At 42.1% G+C, this 21,306-nt stretch overlaps 1 protein-coding gene across 3 annotated transcripts; it reads left to right on the top strand.

The window, feature by feature from the left end:
* The first annotated feature begins 12,416 nt into the window (after nt 1–12,416).
* MRPL33 (mitochondrial ribosomal protein L33) lies at nt 12,417–21,288 on the top strand. 3 transcript variants are annotated; one of them, XM_087436978.1, is made up of 5 exons: nt 12,417–12,510; nt 13,397–13,415; nt 15,151–15,257; nt 19,170–19,322; nt 20,983–21,288. In XM_087436978.1, exons 1-4 carry the CDS (start codon nt 12,489–12,491, stop codon nt 19,310–19,312), a joined length of 291 nt encoding a protein of 96 aa, XP_087293104.1. In that variant the 5' UTR covers nt 12,417–12,488; the 3' UTR covers nt 19,313–19,322; nt 20,983–21,288. The 3 variants fall into 3 exon arrangements, with proteins under 3 accessions (XP_087293104.1, XP_004418255.1, XP_087293105.1); XM_087436979.1 differs by lacking the exon at nt 12,417–12,510 and adding an exon at nt 12,655–12,799; XM_004418198.3 differs by lacking the exon at nt 19,170–19,322 and having other exon boundaries at nt 12,423–12,510.
* Nucleotides 21,289–21,306: the final 18 nt, after the last annotated feature.

Genomic DNA, 21,306 nt, shown 5'->3' with positions numbered 1-21,306 from the left:
ATGTCCCCTGTATCGCCAAAGCCTCAAAATATCCCTTAGGGAATGCCATTTCTATGCAAGGCCCCATCTATCAAATATAAAGGAGACTCCGGGCTACTTTCCCATCTCCCAGGGATCTGGATGCCCAGAACACGTTAACTCTTTTAATATTTTAAGTTAAAAGTCTGTGAGGGGTAAACAAGAGAAGGTGCATCTAGTCCTCAATAACAGGGAAAACTGCTAAATATTGTACTCAAGTTACCTTGACCATGAGCAACTACATGTCCATCATAAATTGCAAAGAACTTTGTCTTACCAAATCCATGCTTCAAGGCTGCACATTCCCTGCAAGAGGCTCGAGAAGGAAAGTCTAGTCCGGGTAGGCCCTGCGTCACTCATAATCAGCATAATTTGCTTTGTACTTACTATGCGCCAGGCCCTGTGCTAAGTGATTTACATGAATTATCGCATTTCATCCTCACAAAAACCCTATGAGATAGAGTCTATTATTATCCCCATTTTACAGATGCAGAAACTGAGGCACAAAAATTTAAGTAACTTGCCCAAGGACACAGAGCTAGTAAGTGGTAGGGCCAAGGTATTAACCTGGTTCCCCTAACTCTGGAGTCTATGCTTATAACCATCTGGAAAACTCTTAAATACAGATTGAGAGTTTAAGTGGGATAGAATCCTTCGAATTCATATAGAATCAAAAGGATTCACCAGAACGTTCTCTAAATCCCAAATTCCTCTATAACGTCAGTCACTAAAATCTGTAGTTTATTTTATGGAGTTTGTTTTATGCCCAAGTTACAAGGAACATATTATTTTGAATGTAACATATAGACTTTTGCTCTTTGGGAGGGATGACTCCTAAACCTTTCATCAAATCAGTTAATTCTGATATGATTAATTCTGTTAATAGTTAACTATTGACTTATTTTCTTATTAGTATTGAATGACTAAATTTAGAAAAGAGCTTTGGGCAAGGTAGTTTATAATTTCAGTATGAATTTTATAATTATACATTTGTTTGTATATATTCACACATAATCAAATTTAATCAAATGGACAGCTTGAAAGAGTGAAATTGTAGTATTATCATAGTAGAGCAGGAGTTGGGGGCTTTCTTCTTGAATCAGCCATCGACTTGATTTATAGATGTTTTATCTCATTAACCTTTATATCGTGGAGCTAATTAGTGACTCTGGGAACTGTAAAACACATCTGAAGCAATTGCATAGCTCTTTAACTTCACCACGCACCAAACTAAACTGGACCCGATTATTCTGCATCATAGAAGACGTTTTTGAAAGGCTTTGCCTCCTTCATTTGAAATGGCTCCCTTGAAGGAAAATCAAACGTGATGTCCATTCTCATTTTCTCTTTTGGCCGAACACCATACTACATCAAAACCATTTGAATCCTTCAGAAGCTCTAGCTTCACAGAGAGACAAATATGTGCAGATTGTTGTGATTCTTCCTATCTGGGTAAAGTTGTCCCAGGACCCTGTGGAGGGTCCTGAGGATCTCGCTGCCTGCCTCCCACCGGCTGGTGAGCATCAAGGCAGCCACGTTGGAACCCAGCTCTGTTCAGGAGGCTGCCATCTCGAGGACGGAGAAGGTTCTTGGGTACTAACAGCACGACAAGCATCCTTTTGCTTCCCTTTCCCTGTTCTCACTTCTGGGACCAAGACCCTGAGGCACGAGTAGTTACAGCCTTTCTTCCCTTCCAGTCTTCTGTGGGAGGATTCTCAGCTGCTTCGCCCTCCATTCCTTGTGGCTGGATTAAGGTGATGGCTAGGATGAAGGATGATAGAAATCAAACAGGCTAAATTAATTTACTTATGAAAAAGTGTGAAGCTACTCTCGGGAGAGAGAATGGGCTGGGTGTGGCTTTTGAGTGGGACTTTTGGTGAGAAAAATGGCCACTTTTTCAAGAATCTTAATAAAGATTTACATTATTTTTAAGGCATTTGGAGTTCAACTTATATTTATTTTGAATAGGACACCACATTCAAATAATTTTCTGAGAGAGGAAAGTGATTTGGGTAGAAAAATCTAAGACGATGGGTTTTCTGAATTTGCATGGTCTTAGCACAGGACTGAAGTGTAGGGAGCAGTAGAGAGGGGCCTGTGGGATGAAATATTATCAAGGTGGGGCCCTTCACCTCCCTTGGATGTGTGGGTAAAGCTGAGGTTTCTTTTGGGGTGATTTCACATGAACAGCAACCCCCAGTGCTGGAGAAAGGTGACACCAAACTTGAATTTCTTTCCTTGGTTTAGTTTGAAAATGGACTGGATTGTTAGCATATTGAAGAATTTTTTGGTGTGGGTTCTTGCTCCTTCAGTGCCAAACTGATGTTCTAATGCCATTTGACATGTCTCCCAGCTGAATGACTCAGCCCTGGCCTCATGGACCCTCCACAGGCTCTCCCCCTCAGGGGTGCAGGTGTGTCCCCACCTCGGTTGGAGGCCAGGAAACTAACCACAATCTCCTGGCTATGAGATATAGGCTCCTGCCTTAGAGACAAAACAGGGTGAAACACAGGCAGGCAGGATCCCAAACCACAGAAGCTCAAGTTAGGTCATCCTTGCGAACATGACAACTCGCTGTCTCTCTGGGTCAACAAAAGGAAACATAGACCCATTCAAAAATGGCTTTAAAAGACTGATGATTTGCAAAATTATGGTGACTTGCCATTGAATGCTATTCCAAGCAACCAAGAAAGTTAATTAGCCATTCTTTTTCACAAGTCAAGAAAGGTGCAATGGTACATTCACACTAGTTTATAGCAGGACAGTTGAGTGCAGGAGTTTAAATCACTTGTCTGGTAGCCAGTGAATTCCACATCTGATTTCTTGTTCCCTCCTTATATGCACCTGGCAGCTTGGGGGAGTGCATGCTGGGCAGGAACCATCTTTCAAAGCCCCTGGAGAAGTTGCAGAGACACACACAGGATTGTCCCTCGGTGGGACCAGGCTCTCCGGGAGAGTTAAAAATTAGGCTGAAGATGAGGTTAGCGGGGAGGAAGCAGCGATGGAAAATTATTATTCCTTTGAAAATAATTATTCATGGGAGCTTTGCCATGGCTGGTATGGCCATTAACATGGTCATTTCATTTTACCTTAAATGTGGAACCCAGCCCAAGGCAGAGGTGGATGAGCCCTGGGGAGTGAGCGCACAATTACCATTTACTCAGTTCACTTGTGGGAATCAAGCAATTGCAATTGCCTGATGAGAAAAGGGACACTGCTTTAGAAGGCACTCGCTCATGTTCACAGTATATTTAAAATAATCATTAGGAGAAAGGGCCTGGCGTTTTGAAGAATCTGTCAGAAATCTTCAGCCCAATTTATTCCTGGGGCAGGATGAGAGTAGATTTATTTCAGCTGAAATCCTAACTTCTACTGTCAGGGTTATCTAGAAAGTCTGGATAATGCTACACATAGGAAAAATAAACAGAAACATTTTCTTTTCTAGGCTGGCTCCCCTGAAGACTAGGAATAAAATCACTTCAAATATGAATTATTGATCTCTCGCTCTAAGGCTAGTTAATAACAAATATTGTTTGTTCTTTGTAGGATTTGACATTTCCCCAACTGCTTACATCACATGGATTTTGGACTTTATCCACAGAGCCATACTGGTTGCCTTCGACCCCGGGATATGTCTTACTGACATCTGTTTTAAACCGAGGAGAGAGAGAAGTACTAGAATTGATCCTGAGTGTAATAAATTCTGCCCATTTTAAACATATTTGAGGTAGCTTCATGGAATCACTCCTATAGACCAGATGAGTTCTTTCTGGAGCTGGAGCTCCTCTGGCCACCCATGTCCCCACTGGTTGTCTCAGTCCCTTTCTTGCCACAGACTTACCTGAGAAGGACACTGTATTTTCTTGTCTGTATTTCCACATAGCCTTTTAACCCTCACAGATGAGACAACTTGACACACTCCTGTCTCACATGGCGGTGAATTCTGCTCTGTGCCAGCATCAGGACCAATCTTGACCTGGGCAGAGGTCTAGAAAGACCTTGGCCCTAGTAGTCAGCATCAAGTCATGGTGGTTACTGGCCTCACTCTAGCCTCATGCCCTGGCTCCAGAAACTGGACTCTTCATCCATTCACTTGACAAATATTTATTGAGCACCTACTATATGGCAGGACCACAAATATGGCAGTAACTGAAACAGATGGAAACCCCTGCCCTTCTCTAACTTCAACTCTGTTTTAAGGAATTGAGTCTTATCCTTTCATTCCCAAGTTTCAACCTAGTTCCCTGATCAGTAAGTCACTTCTGCTAGAACAATGTTTCTCAAACTTGAACGTGCATACAATCACCTGGGGATCCTGTTAAAACGCAGATTCTGATTCAGGGGGTCTAGGGTGGGGCCTGAGATTCTGAATTCCTAAGAAGCTCCCGAATGATACTGCTGCTGCTGCTAGGGATGTTGGATTACACTTTGAGTGGAAAGATGTACAGCCAGCAGCATTGGCACTATATGCGAGTTTGTTAGAAGTGCAGAATCTCAGGACTCACTTCAGACCTACTGGCTCAGAATCTGCCCTTTGACAAGATCCCCAGGAGTTGAGAAACAGTGACCTAGAACAGTGATTCTCAAAGCACGTGCAACATCAGAAGCACCAGGGGAGAATTATAAAGTACCTATGGGCCCCCATTCCCCCTCCACTGAATTGTATTATCTGGCGGTGAGCACCCCAGGTGATTCTGATGGATACAGGTTGGAAAAGCTCAAAGGCATTTTTGGAGGGCACTTTCCTAGGTTCATGGGACTTTACAAGGGAAAAAACCTTAGAGATGATCTGATGATAATCACCTGAGATTGTGTGCTACTCTGAAAGTCCTAGATAAGAAACTGGGGCCAGGGTCTTGACCAGGGTCACATGGTTAGTAACTGGGGGAGTCAGGCCTTCAGCTTCCTGGAAGTTCTTCCACCACAGCTGCCTCTCCTGCTGCTGCCATGCCGCCCAGCTTCCCACCCACCTCAGGAATGCCTCTCCTTGACCATGACCCAAACCTTCCCCTCTTCTAGCTGAGAGTTTCAGCCCATTATCTCCAAATCCCTACACCCTCACAGCTGCTTTACTTCAGTGCCAGCAGGTGCCATCCTTTCCCCACCCACTTCACCCACCAACCAAACCACATGTTTAATTGGTTGACTTTCCCCAAAGACTGATTCTGTCAGCCTTTTGATACTGTTTGCCGCTCTTGGGGCAGGTGAAGCATGTGGGTGGGAAGGGTGTTGTCTGCTGGACTTCCAACCATCTTTCAGGAAGGCAATTAAACTTCTCACTCTTTGTCTTCTGTTTCAGCGTCTCTTTCACTAAGTGTTCTGCTGCCTTCTGGAATGCATGAGAGCACCACCTCTCTTTGCTTACAGCTTCAAGACTTCCTCATTCTTTCAAATTGGCCACTTTCTTTCCTCCCCTCCCTACCCAGGTAGGTGCTGCTGACCATGCAAAGATAAATGGACACACTTGGAACTCCTAAGATAGGAGTCTTGGAGTCCACAATTCCCTAGCCCAATACTTTTCAATCTTGACTGTACACTAGAATCTCCTAGGGAGTTTAAAAAACCTGATGTCCAGACTGCACTCAGATCAATTAAATTAAAAACTCTGGGGGTGGGAGGCAGGTATCAGTATTACAAAGCTCCCCAGGTGATTCCAATGTGCAGCCAAGGTTTCCAGAACCACTGGGAAGTCCCAGTAAAATTGTTTCTGGATGGGCATATGTGCATTTCGTGGAAAAGGTAAGCCACAGCTTTTAGCAGATTCTCAAAGGCTTCTGTGGTAACTTTCTCCTTCCCTTTCTCCCACTCAAAGAAGGCTCAGTGACTGGTCTAAGATAATAAATAAGCAGGAAGAACTTACCAATTATTAAGGAAACACCAAATACATGTGTAAACTAAATAACTAGGCATTAAGATGCAGAGCAGAGGAAGTGCCTATTGTCGTTTCACAAGTGAAGGGGACCTTGGGAATTCTGTGTTCGGTGGGTTGGGAGAGTCCCTGCTTCTCACTCAATTAGCCAGGAAAATGGTGTGATTTCAGATGCTGCCACTACAGAGATCTGGTCACATCACTTAACTCCCCCACTGCCGACAGAACTAAGGCCTAACCCCCAGCTATAATATCCTGGTTCCTCCGTTACCTAGCCCCAGTCATCCTTTCTAGCTCACCTTCCTCATTTCTTCACACACTCTAGCCCCAGGAGGATGCTCACTGTTCATGTTTTTCGACATCTCTGTGCCTTTGCTTCCCTTCTTCCCCTGGTTCCTCCCACTCTCCCTGTCTCAAGTGGAGCTGGGATGGGACGTAGGATTGGAGAGACAGAGAATGGTTAGAGGCAGGGTTCCCTGAGTACAGAAATTGCTCAGTTCATTTTTGTCAAAGTGAGTGGGGTGGCCACCTTGTGTTAGGAGCTGCTGCCTGGGGGAGTAGAGGGATGATATACAGAGATTCAGGAGCTCTGGCCCTCAAGGGACTTAGATGCCAGGGCGGAGGCAGACCAGTGATCTGAGGAGTGCAGGTAGCATAATAGATGCTCTGAGAGGAATCTGTGGAGGGGAGATGTGGGGTAGGATGGGGAGTGGAGGGTCAGGAGAGACTTGGTCCAGAAAGGGACTGGTACCCAGCAGGCCCCAGTGAAGAGAGATGGGACTGAATTAGGAGGGTGAGGCCAAATTATGGAGGGCATTGAATGCCAACATGAGGATACCCACTGCAAACAGACTGAACCTGATTGGTGCCCCCAGGTCTTTCCAGCTTTTAGTCTTGCTCCCGTAGGAAGTCTTTGCTGTAATACTAAGCTGTTGAGGCAGAGGACCCAATTCTGAAGCTGTCCCATCTGTCTGGAGGTGTCCGAGCTTGTGAAGGTGCCAGCTTTTTGGATGGAGCCCCAGCCTTCTCCTGCAGAGTCTTCCTCCCCCCACTGCCCATGTTCCCAGGCCTCTGGGACAAATCAGGGAGCCAGGATCACTGACCCTGTAGAGAAGAACAGTGGCTGTACTTCCCAACCGTGAGTCAGGCAGATCATAGGTACGAGAGTGGGCTGGACAATGGGCAGTCAGGGACCTCTCAGCATAGCAGAGGAGGAGGGGAACAGCTTCCAGATCTTCAGGTTTGAATCCCAGTGCTAACTGCTGGGAATGTGGTGTTGACCAATGCAACACAGGCACTGTGTCTAAAGCCCTTCAAGAGTAGATGTGCAATAAATGTTCTTTTCCTCCATCTACTTGCCGGGGCTGAGAATCCAGGTTAAACAGCTGTACCTTCTCCTCCCTACAGCACCCGCCCCCACACACAAAAGAGGATGGCTGCCCTTGCCCAAGGACCACACTCTTTCCACTTGGGCTGCCACGATGCTCTAACTGTTCTGCACTTTACTCTAATAAGACACAGAGGGCTCATTATGTAAATTCAGGTAGGAAAACACACTCCAAATCATAAATTACTTCTGTATTAATAAACATTTTAATTAAAACTTATCAACTGCCAACAATGTGTTAGGTGTAAATAACAGGTGGATGCAGGTTGAAGTAATGAGACTAGAAAGCTATTGCTCCTTTTCTACTCCATTCAAGAATTTCAAGAAACAGTTCATATGGTATCTGTTTTTAAAAGTAAGCTTATAAATTCTCCTGAACCCTGAAATGATCAACAATACACAAATACTTATCATTGTTTGCCATTTAAACAAATATTTATTAATAATTTAACATTTGTATGGTGCATCTCATCTCAGATTCCTTCCTTCCTTCCTTCATTCACTCAACAGATATTTAATAGATGTGGCAGACATTGTTCTAGGTACTAGGATACAGCAGTGAGTGAATAAGACAAAGTTCCTGATCTTAAGAAGTTTACGTTCTGGTGGACAAAGAGACAATAAGGAAATCAACAAGTACACAAAAAATATTAAATGATGATAAATGCTATAGGGAAATATAAGGCCGGGTAAGGAGAATAGGGAGTATGTGTGTTTGCATGTGTATTGGTTTTTTCCGTAGGGTGGCCAGGGAACGCCTCACTGATTAGGTGACATTTGAGTGACAGGATTTACTGACGGACTAGATATAGGGCATAAGAGAAAGAGGTGTCAAGTTGGCTCCCAGGTTTTTAACTTAAGCAACTGGAAAAATGGAATTGCCACATATTGATATGGGAAAAGCCTGGGGGGTGCAGAGCAAGTTTGGGAATTTGATTTTGGACATGTGATGTCAAGTAGGCAGTTAAATACACGAACCTGGAATTCAGAGGAAAAGTTGGGACTGGAAACACAAATTTGGAAGTCTTCAGCCCATAGATTTTTTAAAACCAAAATTAGGTGTGACCATTAAGGGAATGAGTGTGAACAGAGGAGAGAAGAAATCCAAGGACTGAGCCCTGGGCACGCCTCCATTGAGAGGTGGGTGAGGTGAAAACAGAGAAAGAATTATTGATGTGGCAGGAGGAGAACTAAGATAGTGGACCCCTGGACACCAAGTGAAGAAAGTGTTTCATGGAGGAGAGAGTGAATAACTGTAAAATGATACTGACAGATGCTGAGTAAAATGAGGCCTGAGAATTGACCATGGGATTTGCTATCATGGAGGTCACTGGGGCCCTCACCAGAATGGATTCTATGGAGAAGAGGAAGGGGAGGAGGCAAAAGTTTGATGACAGACTGAGAGACAGATACTATCTTAGTCTGTTTGGGCTATAAAAAAATACTATAAACTGGGTGGCTCATGAACAACAGAAATGTATTTCTCACAGTCTGGAGCCTAGAAGTCAGAGTGCCAGCACGTTCCAAGGTTTTGGTGAAGGCCCTCTTCCCGGTTCAGACTGCCAACTTCTTGTATCTTCACCTGGTGGAAGGAGTGAGGGAGCTCTCTGGGGCTTCTTTTATAACCCCATTGCATTCACTTAATCACCTCCCAAAGTCCCACTTCCAAATACCATCACATTGGGGATTAGGTTTCAACATACGAGAAGGTGCCTATAGGGCTTTCTCCTGCCAGGACCAGGCCTTTGCATGGTCAGAAGTGTGGGAAGGAAGTACATAGTGGGAAGTATGGCAGGAGGCTCCAAAGCCCTGTGGGTGGGGTTTGAAACCTCAAACTGGAATCCAGAGCAATGGGGCTGGAAGAAAATGTGGCCATTCCATAGTACAGAGCTTCTGCGACCTGTGGAGTCCAAGGTTCTGAGGACATTCCTCAAGAGATGAAGCTTTATTTTACATTGTGACTTCCTGAGACAGATTTCATTTAAATGAAGATCCATGGTTTAAAATAAAGCTTGAAATCCACTAAAATCTAGTCCAGTGGCTGTGCATCAGATAGTGGCTTATATCTATCACCCCCTATAAAAAGGAACCAGAGTACCTTGGAGAAATGGCAGATTTCAGGTCTGGGCCAGGGAAAGTACAAAGTTAACCTGAGACAGCTGGTGACAGAAAGCAAGGAAGGAAGCATGTCAAAAGAACATTGGGCCAACTTGAAGGGGCTCCCAATGGCCATATTTGGGAAAATTTGACTATCAAAAATAATGACCATGGCTGATTATAAAACAATGAATAAAAATCCATTATAGTGATACTAAAAAATTAAACAAAATTACAGAAAGGGGAAAAACCTCTTTGTCACCATTGGAAGTGACTCCTATGCCAATTTCTTACTCTGAATATTCATAATTAAAGACAACAAAATTAATATTTATCCTGCCTTTTTAGGAGTAACTATAATTCAGCCTCAATTGATGATAGAAAGCTCTTCTTTACCGAAGAAAACTAGCTAATAAATGAAGAAGGAATAATATAAGTTAGAAAATCACCATTGTGGGCTGGCCCCGTGGCTTAGCAGTTAAGTGCACGCACTCCGGTGCCGGCGGCCCGGGTTCAGATCCCGGGTGTGCACCAACGCACTGCTTCTCTGGCCATGCTGAGGCCGTGTCCCACATACAGCAACTAGAAGGATGTGCAGCTGTGACATACAACTATCTACTGGGGCTTTGGGGGAAAAATAAAAAAAAAAAAATTAAAAAAAAAAAAAAAGGGCCGGCCCCGTGGCTTGGTGGTTAAGCGCGTGCGCTCCGATGCTGGTGGCCCGGGTTCGGATCCCGGGCACGCACCGAGGCACCACTTCTCCGTCCATCCTGAGGCCGAGTCCCACATACAGCAACTAGAAGGATGTGCAGCTATGACATACAACTATCTACTGGGGCTTTGGAGGGAAAAAATAAATAAAAAATAAAATCTTTAAAAAATAAATAAATAAAATAAAAAGAAAATCACCATTGTGCATCCCCAAATGTAATTACTGAGCCAAAAAAAAGATCATCAATGGATGCTAAAACCATGAGGAAAGGTGGTAGGGTAACAGGATATTCTCATATGGCAAAATAACACCCTACAGACAACTGCGAAGAGAAAAAAAAATCTAATTTTACAATGGAGAGATCTAGAGATCATCCAACTTAGCACTATCAGTGGGACAATCTGACATTCTGGACCTTCTGATATGTTGCAATATGAAGTTGAGAGCATCACCTATGACATCCTCTTGTCAAAAATGTTTTAAGTGGAATCTACTTGAGCCTTTAGATTTACCTTCCAATTTACAGGAAATACAGGGAGTAGAAGAACAAATAAAATGATACCATAAGAAACAATCAGACAAATCCAGAATATGGGACACTCCACAAGAAATTAGCTCAGTCTCTTTAAAAATTCTGTGTCATGAAAAAAATGTGAGGTGTTTGATTTTAGATCTGAAAGAGATTAAAGATTTTTGACAACTAAAGGTAATGTATGAACCTTGACTGGATACTGTTTTTGAAAAAACCAGCTATAAACGACAATTTCAATTTGGCTTAGACATTAGGAAACCATTATTAATTTTTTTAAGGAATGAAAATAGTATTGTGGTTAAAATGATCTTATTCTTGAGAGATACACACTTAAATATTTAGGAGTGAAAGGTTGTGATGTCTGCAATTTACTTTCACACAGCTTAGCAGAAAACCCTAACCATATATATAATTATATACTAAATATTATTTTTTCATTCAACATACATCAATATACACAGATTTTAGAATGTTAACATTTGTTGAATTGGGTATATGGTTTGTTCATTGTACTATCCTTTCAACTTTTTGCTATGTTTCAAATGCTTCTTTATAGAAAACTGAGGAGAAAACACTGTACAGACTCTGGGTCTCACCTCTGGCATCTGGGTCTTTAAAAGACCACTGGTGACTGATGCACCCTCAGGGTTGAGAACCACTGTTTCAGTGCCCACATTGAGCATGAAACTGAGGTTTGAAGAGCTGAAATGACTTTCCAAGGGACAGATCAAACACTAGAATTCATGTTCCTTGGCTTCCAGTCCTGTGTTCTTTTCTTACAAATTCTCTAAAGAATTTATAAAATCCTCTAAAGAATTTATAAAATCTCTCAAATTCTCTTCCTAGATAAGAAACCTCACCCTCTTGAACACCTGAAGCTCTCATTTGTCAGCAGCTGAACTGCAGAAGCTAAGGAAGGATTTGGGCAGCTAGAGGGTACTCAGTTGTTGCAGTCAGGTTATGGGAATCAAAAATTATTAGAGGGGACAGAAACCATTAGAGGTACTAAGGGCAAGGACAGTCCTAATTTTAAAAATTGGGTCGTATTGTATTGGAGAGCTAAATTTTCTCTTTTAAATAATTTTATTACTTTCAGTGAGGTTAATCCATAAGATTGAATCTTGTTTCACATGTTTGTAAGATTTAATATATAGATGAAATCACAGGTTAGAAAAAAATCCAAAAGTCCTGATTATTAGTTGGGAAATGAGGTTACCGATGAAGTCCCTGGTGTTGAATGAGCCCAAGTTCCTTGCAGAGGCATGAAGAATTTAACATGGCAAAGTGGTTAGGTCCCAATGTCTAGTGGGAAACTCACGAGTCTTTGCAGTCAGACAAGATCTGGGTTCAAATTCTGACTCTGCCACTTACTAGTTTTGTGACTAGGAACTAGGGGTTCCTAACTCCGAAGGGACTGACAAGGGATCTTAACCAGGTGGAGAGGGAGTAGCCTCGGGGGAGGCAAAAGAAGGCAACATTTTAAGGAAATATGCGAGATCCTGACAGCCTGGAGTGGCTGAGGAATATATACAGTTTCTGTGGCTTTAATGTAGGTGGTTGCGATTATTTAGTGCAACAAGTATGGAAAGCACCCAACTCTGACCCAGAAGTAGGAGTCAGCGCCTGGGGCGCAAACCCTGAGCGCTAACAAAGTCCCTCTCCAAAGGGAAAGGAGACTCCAACCTCCAACACCATGAAGGCAAAACAGCCAGCGTGTCAAGAACTCAGAAAAGACGCAGGTTCGGAAACAGAGGGCGGGCGAGGCTGCTGGCAACTCCCGGACGTCCTCTTCCGGAACAAACCTGTGCTCCGGAAGCAGTTGTTAGTTGAGGGCCTTTGGGCTCGTTACGGAGACTGCGGGGGTCCTATCGCCATGTTCCTGTCCGCGGTCTCCTGTAAGTGGGGCTGGAGGCAGCGGCGGCAGGGCCTGCGGCCAGGGCGGGAGGCCGTGACAGGCAGGCCGCGGGACGATGCGCGGCGCGGTGTGCGCGCTGGCCGGGAAGCTGCGGCCTTCCCAGGCCTTCAGGACTACAGCGTCCGGCATGCCCCGCGGCGCGCCTGTCTGCGGGGCGAGTGGGTCCTGGGGGTCTGCGGTGCTAGTACTAGATTCAGTTGCGGTTGGCAGGGACTGTTGAGTCGGGTCAGCAGGAGTGGGGAGCTTTCTCCCGCCCTCCCTAGGGATGTGTGAGTAGAATCACTGCATGTCCGAACTGGGAAAAACCTCCGAATTTCTAGACCCCTCGTTTCGAACTCTAAAGACGAGGAGACGGCTTCGGAGAGGGGCGGTGATTTACCCTGGGATCTACAGCAGGGCTGGGAAAGAAGTCCTCTGGCTCCCAAGACATGCTCTTCCCTGCACCAGGCTGACTTCCCGGTTAGATTTAGTTTCCCTTCTCCTGATGGTTGTTGTAGTTTGCATAGGTTAACTTGTCAAACAGGAGGCTTGTTCCAGTGCAAATATTTACACCTCAGAAGAGGGACAAATGGAGCAGATCTTACTTTAAAAAGATTTAGAGGGTAACCCAGTCCAACTGAAAAGAGACTATGCAAAGCATTACATTACAGAATTGTGTTGGTCTGATTGAATCTTTTTATCTTCCTTCTATAAAATCCTAACGGGATCCCTAATAGCTAGGGAGTAGTTACTTGAGTGACAACACATGGCACACTTCATGACTTAAATATTTTTGGTTATTACTGACATTTATATGAACTTTGCATAAGAAAGGTAATAAATTGATATTTTTCTTTTCTCTTCCAACTTTTCCTCTCTACAAAAAGTTGCCAAGAGCAAGTCAAAGTAAGTAAAGGTTTTTCTTTTTTTAAACTTTACTTGTTTGTGTTAGATGTGTTAGTTCAGTCCCTGCCAGTACATCGTTATATTAAACTAAGCATTTGGCATCGATTTTCTAAAAGTTGGTTTGAGGATTACTTATTTGATGAATTATTTTGGCCCTATGAACTTTTTCAAAAAATATTTTCCCTCCTCAACTGACATACTTAAGTGAAGATTCAAATACTTTACTTAAAGGAGCTCTTGTTGTCTTGTTCCTAGACAAACCATTAGAGTCCCCGTGCTTTCTTTGGACTGTCACCATATTTCTGTTTCCTCAAATTGAGGACCATGGGCCATTTGTCTGGAGCCTGCTACTGGAATCTAGCAGAACTAGTGTGGTTTGATTAAACCATAGAGCCTGTTTTAATGAGTTTTATAATCCTTTGCATTCATGGTATAAGCATTTCAAAAATAGCAAACATAAAGATTCCATGCTATACCAGAGAGACTATAAATACCAAACCAGTGTCTCAAAATAAATTTTGTAGACAATAACTAAAGTAAGATTTTCTGTGTTAAAAATAGGAAAATTCTAAAGCAGCCTTTGGTTAAAACCCAAGATACACCACAAATCCTTAAAACTAGGTTTTTTGGATTAAAGTTAATGAAAAATATGTGTGTTAGTGTTTTTCCCCCAATATATTTTGATTCACGTAGCTTTTCCCACAGTCCATTTATTCATGTTAGAATTTCCCACCCCCAGGGTCTGCAGGAATCGCCTATGGCTTTGGTTTCTGTAGAGGTACTCCCAACCTCTCATGTTCTTTGTATCCTTCTTGTGACATTTGTCACATACATCTTGCCTTATAGACCTTGTGTACACAACTCACTTTCCACACTATACTGTTAGTTCCTCCAGGGCGCAGGTGCAGCCTTATAGAGCTTTGCATTTCCCATAGTGCTTTCCACAGAGGAAGCGCTTACTAGGTATTTGTTAGCTCTTTTTGAATGAATGACTAATTATTGTCTATCTTAATTACCCAACAAATAATTGTGCGCCTCTTATGTATGAGGCACTGTGCTGAACATTGAAAGGGATGCAGAGATGTGTAATATATCTTAGATGCTTCAGATTCTTTTTGGAATTAGAAGAGAAATAAAACAGCATGGTTTACATAGGGAGACAGGACACATGAAAAAGTAACAAACAGTACAATGAATTAAAAGGTCCATGAAGCAAACCTGAACTTTATGTTTTGGGCGACCATCACTTAAATGAAATATGAAGGGGAACAAGGCTTTGCGCACTAGCAAGGTTAAAGTTCCAATTTCTTTATTTTATCCCTTCTGGATTTTACTCTTACCGCTCATCCCTGGAGGATAGGGTTCCTCTGAGACAGCCGTCTTTATGATTCCCTGCCTGGCCAGCAAGGGTTACCAGTACTTTTATATTTTGCCCCCTCCTGACTTCTTCTGAGAGATGTGTGTCTGAGTTTAGTCCCACAACGTGGTTTGATTGTTCTTGCTGCTTTTGTTAGGTCATTACCAAGGTACTCTGTGTAATGGAACAAACCTTGGGCATCAAACCCTTTGAAACTGTGGTTTATGGAAAACAAGCTGTCTTAGAACTGAACCTTCTTAAGGCCAAGTGATGTCCCACAACTAATACTACTGTATAGGGTTCTCAAAATGTGCCATCCCCCCATGACTGATTATAGGCTATTTCTTCAGCTTGTAACAGCTTACTTTTTAATTTTAGAACCATCCTGGTGAAAATGATGAGCCAAGCTGGGACAGGTTTCTCCTTCAACACTAAGAGAAGCCGACTGCGGGAGAAACTGACTCTATTGCATTATGATCCAGTTGGTAAGATTCAGAGAAGTTACTCCAGAGTAAATTCAAATGCTTTCAAGGCCTGTTGCCCTTTCCAGACTGATGCTGAACATGTCTGGTGGTTTTGTGGCCTCTTTGACACCGTAGCATTCATTCAGTGAGTATGTATTGAATGTTTGCTATGGTGCCAGTTACTGTCCCTGGTGCTGGGATACACCAGGACACCAGACAGACTCAGTCCCTCCACTCTTGGCACTTACAGTCTGGTTTGGACGGGAGAGAGAAAAAGAAAAGATGACAAATTATGCTAAGTGCTATGAGAGAAACAAACAGGATGCTGAGATATATTATGAAGTGGGGGGAGGTGGGTCCCACCTTTACCCTGTCCTTTAGATAGAATAGATCAGAGAAAGTCTCTCTAGGAGGAGATAGTTAACCAATGATCTGAAGGTGAGAAACCAGCCGTGTAAAGAGAGCAGGCAATATTGTTCTGGAAACAGGGAAGAGTATCTTGAGAAAGGGACGGAATGTTCTCCTGGGACCATCTGTCCAACAGTGGCAAGTAATTAGGTCCAGATTTGAGTTAAAGGAGTATGGTGTCTATATATTAGTGCTGGAGGGTAGGGATTTCATTTTCCATTTTCTACCATCTGTTAAAATGCTGTAATAAATGGTAACTTTAAATGGTCTCAATAGATAGAAGTATTTGTCTAAAAGAGACAAGTGTTCCCAAGGCCAGATTGCCTGCTCACGAAGAAGAGTCAACACCTGATGGCCATTGGTTGAAGCCCATCCTGTTTTTGGATTTCATGAGCAGATTTATGCAAAATAAACTAGCAAACAAATTGTTTTAAGACTCTGGGCCATTGATTTTATTTTTGTGCCCTTGCTTCTAAATAGTCCCTTTATAATTGCTTCTTAATGAGGGCTGTACTGGAGCTTCTGGGTTGGTGAACACGTGGAGGTTTGGGGATGGTGGCATGGAAGCTCTGTGCCTCTTCCCCATACCTTGCCGTATGCATCACTTCTATCTGGCTGTTCCTGAGTTACTATCACCAGGTAGATAGGATCAAAATTGAGTTGAATTGTAAGACACCCAGTTGGTGATCAGAATTGGATTTGGTACCAGAATCTTATTTTCCAAAATTAATCCATTATATAATGAAAAACTGGCACTTAACCTCATAATCAGCTATTTAACTAAGAACAAGGACTCATAGACTCTTTTTTTTTTTTTTTTTTGTGAGGAAGATCAGCCCTGAGCTAACATCATGCTAATCCTTCTCTTTTTGCTGAGGAAGGCCGGCTCTGAGCTAACATCTATTGCCAATCCTCCTCCTTTTTTTCCCCCAAAGCCCTAGTAGATAGTTGTATGTCATAGTTGCACATCCTTCTAGTTGCTGTATGTGGGACGCGGCCTCAGCATGGCCGGAGAAGTCGTGCGTCGGTACGTGCCCGGGATCCGAACCCGGGCTGCCAGTAGCGGAGCGCATGCACTTAACCGCTAAGCCATGGGGCCAGCCCCATCACAGACTGTTGCTTCTGGCCAAGATGGAGTAATAGGGACTGAATTTACCTTCCCACCTGAAACAACACCAACGGAAGGATAATAATAGGGAATAAAAGACAGTGATTCCTGAGAGAAAGGAAACAAACTAGTGCTTGTGAATAACTAGACAGAATGGAAAAATTCTGCCTTCTTTGCTTACCTATACAAGTCTTCATTTCTTCGGATGCCATGGATCCATCATAACACAAGCACCTGTACTCTTCCAGGCAATCTGAACCCTATTTTATAGATGAGGAATCTGATCCCAAGAATTTTAATCAAGGACACACAGCTAAAATATGTGACAGAACAAAGATTTGAACTCAGGACTGTGTGACTCCAAAGCCCAGGCCCTGAACCATTCTACATAGGGACCTTGTTATTGAGCGATTTCACAGGGGGCTAAAAACTACTTACTGGTGACCTACCATGACCTCTGGTTGGGCAGTAGCTACATTCATAGCTGCCATGAGAATTTGTACAGAAGGTCTCACAATCACCATTCATTGTGCTGCGTGCATCAGTGTCTAAGAAAAATAAAAATATCACCTTCAAAAAAAAAAAGGTCATACCAATGTGAGAAGGCATTTAAAAAGGCTCTGAGAAGCATAGTTGTCAGCTTAAAATTATGTGAGTTCCATTCTTTAACAGAAATAAAGTTCCCTGCTGTTTTAATGGTGTTAAAATTTCTGGTCATTCTTTATCATAATAAAAAGGGAATTCTAGGTTTGTACCTGATGATTAGAAGTCTGAATTTCAGGATGATACCTCATATGGTGGAAAAATCACTAGAGTGATAAGGTATGTGTCTAGTCTGTTTGGGTTGCTATAACAAAATACCACAGACTGGGTGGCTTATAAACAACAGAAATTTATTTCTCAGAGTTCTGGGGCCTGGGAAGTCCAAAGTCAAGGTGCCAGCATAGTTGCTTTCTGATGAGGGCCCTCTTCCTGGTTCATAGCTGATGCCTTCTCACGTGTCCTCACATGGTGGAAGGGCAAGCAAGTTCTATGGTGTCTCTTTTATAAGAGCATTAATCCCATTCATGAAGTCTCCACCCTCACGACCAAAGCACCTCCCAAAGGCCCCACCACTTAATGCCATCTTCTTTGAGGGTTAGGATTTCAACATGAATTTGGGGGGATACAAACATTCAGACCATACCAATATGAGATTGGATTGGTGTGGTGTTTTCCTTCTTCTGATTTCTTTGTATCAGCTGGTGAAAACTCAAAGTGATGAACTTTACAATCAAGTAATTGTTTTTCTAGCATTTTAGCTCCTTTAGAGTTTATTTTTAGGAACTTGTACAACATTGATAGATGCCGATTGCATAACTTTCTATGATGTATTGGGATTTTCATCCTTAGTATGGAGGTATTAGGAACTTATTATTTGTCAGATTGATTTAAGTTTTGAGATTGGGAAAGGATACAACCATGAACAGTTCTGATCATAAGTTGAAAGTGGGAGAAGTATTCATATATAAATTTCAAACAGATGATTAGAACTTTTCTGATAAGGAATGGTCTGAGCCTTGACAGCACAACTTTGTCTTTTCTGAAGAAGAGAATGTTCTGGGACAGCAGACTCCTTGGCTATCTGCCCACCTACTGAATGCCCTGCAGGCTTGTGTGATGATGTTTGCCTTGGGGCCTGCCCCATAGCCCAGGGTTCCAAATAGCTTGGCAGTTCTCCCAGCATATCTCACTGCAGTGAGTACATGGTTAGTTTAAGGGTAATGTTTTGTTAGTCTGCTTTATGAAGGAAGTCAGGTAAGGAAATGGAAAAAATCCCAATTATTTGAGCATTTCACAGTATAATCTATGGCTAGAATCAAACTCCTTTTCCTCATAAAACTAGATGCTAATTTCCAAGGAGGAAAGATTAAAGGCCAAAGCATAAGCTTATTAAACTTTGTTAAATATATGAAAGTTTATCATAAAGAAAATGAAAACTTGTCAGTTTTAATTCCTTGGATGACTAAACAAGACAGTATAGACTTTAATTGAAGCAGAATAGATTTAGGTTAGATGTAGGGAAAGAACTTGACAGATTCATTCTTCTATGAATTAAGTGGCAAATATTTTGACAGAAAATTAATGTATGTTTATGATTGTGGATAGCAGTGTGTCATTTCAACTCAACTAACATGTGTTGAGTGTTCACTGTGTATCTGGCAACAACCCTGTGAGGGAGTAGGAGTTATCCTGCTCATAGGAAAGGAAACTGAAGGTAGACTATTTTGAGAAATTTGCCCAGGGACTCCCAGCAGATAAATGGCAGAGCCAAGGTTTGAACCCAAAGTTTCTGACTCCAGGCGCCTTATTCTTTCTATTACATGGAGCCAAATTAATTTTCCTAATTTTTTCTTTTTTTTTTTTTTTTAAATCAGGACCTTCCCCTACAGGCAGCCTAGCATTCAAGCCATGGAGCCCCACTGTCATGCCTGCCTCCTACCAACATTCCTCTACATCAGATGCCCATTGCTGTTTTCGTTCATCCAAATGCCGCTCCCTCTTCAGGGGCCCAACTTGACCCTCCGGAGGTGTTCCCTTACCATTCCTGTCCCCGTTGATCTTTAGGTTCTATGGGCTCACTGGACGTTCATATAGGCACCTCATGATCTACTGATGGATTAAGTCAGGGACTGTTCTGACACTTTCGTAAACTCCACATTGCCTAACGACACTTTCGTAAACTCCACATTGCCTAACAGTTCAGTGGACTTAAATATTTATTCTTTGAATTAAGAGAATGAATGCAGTGAATGAATCAGAATTTTCATGAATAAAGCCTTACTTTACTAATCTTAGTCACTCCTGTTCAGGATCATTTATATAGTCTCTTGATTGGTTATCAGAGAGACAAGTTCTTTTGTTTACCCATTTTTTAGTTCCATGTAGAAAAACATGGGGGAAATATTTCTTGCAATGAATAACATTGATGGGAAACTATTTTGATTCTTTACTACCATCTTATAATGCTTTGTAGTTCTCCTTGGACTTTGAAGGAGCATCAGTCCTATTTATATTTAATATTAGATGATCTGAAGTATATTAAACAATCATATACAATGTAATATGTATATTTTATTTTTATTCATATTATAGATAAAATTCTATTGACTGATTAATGGTTCTTAAATCCAGTTGCCCATCAGAATCATCTGAGGATTTTTAAAAATGTCGACTTCCAGTCTCACTCGAGATGTGCTGAACTAGAATTAGGGTAGGGGTGGAGGTGAGAAGTCAGAATGGATTTAAATAAGCTCCCTAGCTAATTCTTAATCATAGACAGTTTGGGAATCTCATATACACAGTGTCTGTATTGATTGTAGAAGAAGAAGAATAAAAACATAGCTAAAATCTTTGTATGCTAGGGATAAGTGAGGGGTTGTTATGTCATAGTCCTTTGAGTACCTGGATCTTCCTGGGTGCGTTGTGGGTTTTTTTGGCAAAGAAGTAGGTTGTGTGTGTGTGTGTGTGTGTGAGTGAGTCGGAGAGGGAGAGGGAGAGGGCGAGAGAGAGAGAGGTTGGAAGTTATGGAGTGCTGTAAGGCATTATAGGAACTATGAAAACCTTATTGCCCAGCATCTAGTCTCCAGTCTTTCATCCAGGCAGTTAGCACTTTTGTTTTGGTTTTGTTTTATAACTGTACTCTGTTATATTTACAATAATGAGATTTTGGTTATAATATTCATTCTATTACCAAACTAGAAAATCCATATTTGGTTATGTTAAACCTTCTCTGGAAACTACCAGGTTTAATATGTACTTACTCTTTCAGCCAGGCTGGCTTTTATTCTGTGGTCTGCTCAGTTCTTACTGCTGTTTTTCTGGAGTCCAGCTCCCAGTCTGCCCTTGCTTACCTCCTACAAGAGCGGACATTAACTGGGTGAAGACATTGAGTGTTCTCCATTTTTTGCTCCTAATTTTCTTTTTTGAATATTTCACATTGGTTGAAATATGACCTTGTGGGGCACCAAGGATGCCACTGATTGGTTGGGATCTTTCCTTGTTTTCCTTCTCATTTTCTCTGGCCTCTGGGATTGAAGAACTGAGTTTGTAAACCAGCTCTATCATCATGTCAAAGGAATATTAAAATAAGAGAAAGGAGAGGGCTCATGTTCTCATATGTATTATTTTTAAAAAATCGTGATGATACTTTTTAGTTTTCTGCTACAACCCATTTTTCTTCTCCTACAGTGAGAAAAAAAGTCCTCTTTGTGGAACAGAAAAAAATACGCTCCCTCTAAACAATGGATTGAAAATGAATTTGATTTATAAATAAGAAGACTGAGGGCGGGACACTGATTCAGAAATTCTGGAGCATGTAATAAAAGAAGAGGAAATGGCACGGAATCACTGCCTCCTGTGATTTGAAGGCCATTGTGAAGGAAAACAATGCAGTGAAAGAAAGTTCTTCATATTAGGACATATATCATTGCATCACATTTATTTATCTTTCTGGATATTTTTATAGCCCTTAATAAAACATTAAAATAGCCTGTGCTATTGTCTCTTAGTGAT

The sequence above is a fragment of the Ceratotherium simum genome, chromosome 11 (genome assembly GCF_057802395.1).
Source record: "Ceratotherium simum simum isolate JZ-2026a chromosome 11, ASM5780239v1, whole genome shotgun sequence".
Taxonomy (NCBI): Eukaryota; Metazoa; Chordata; class Mammalia; order Perissodactyla; family Rhinocerotidae; genus Ceratotherium; species Ceratotherium simum.
The sequence above is the reverse complement of the archived record's forward strand: the minus strand, read 5'-3'. Positions and strand labels throughout refer to the sequence as shown.

Coding starts and splice junctions, on each gene's coding strand:
- MRPL33 (XM_087436978.1), top strand. CDS start 12,489: ATGTTCCTGTCCGCGGTCTCCT. Junction 15,258..19,169: donor ATTGCATTATGATCCAGTTG/GTAAGATTCAGA, acceptor TTTTTAAATCAG/GACCTTCCCCTACAGGCAGC.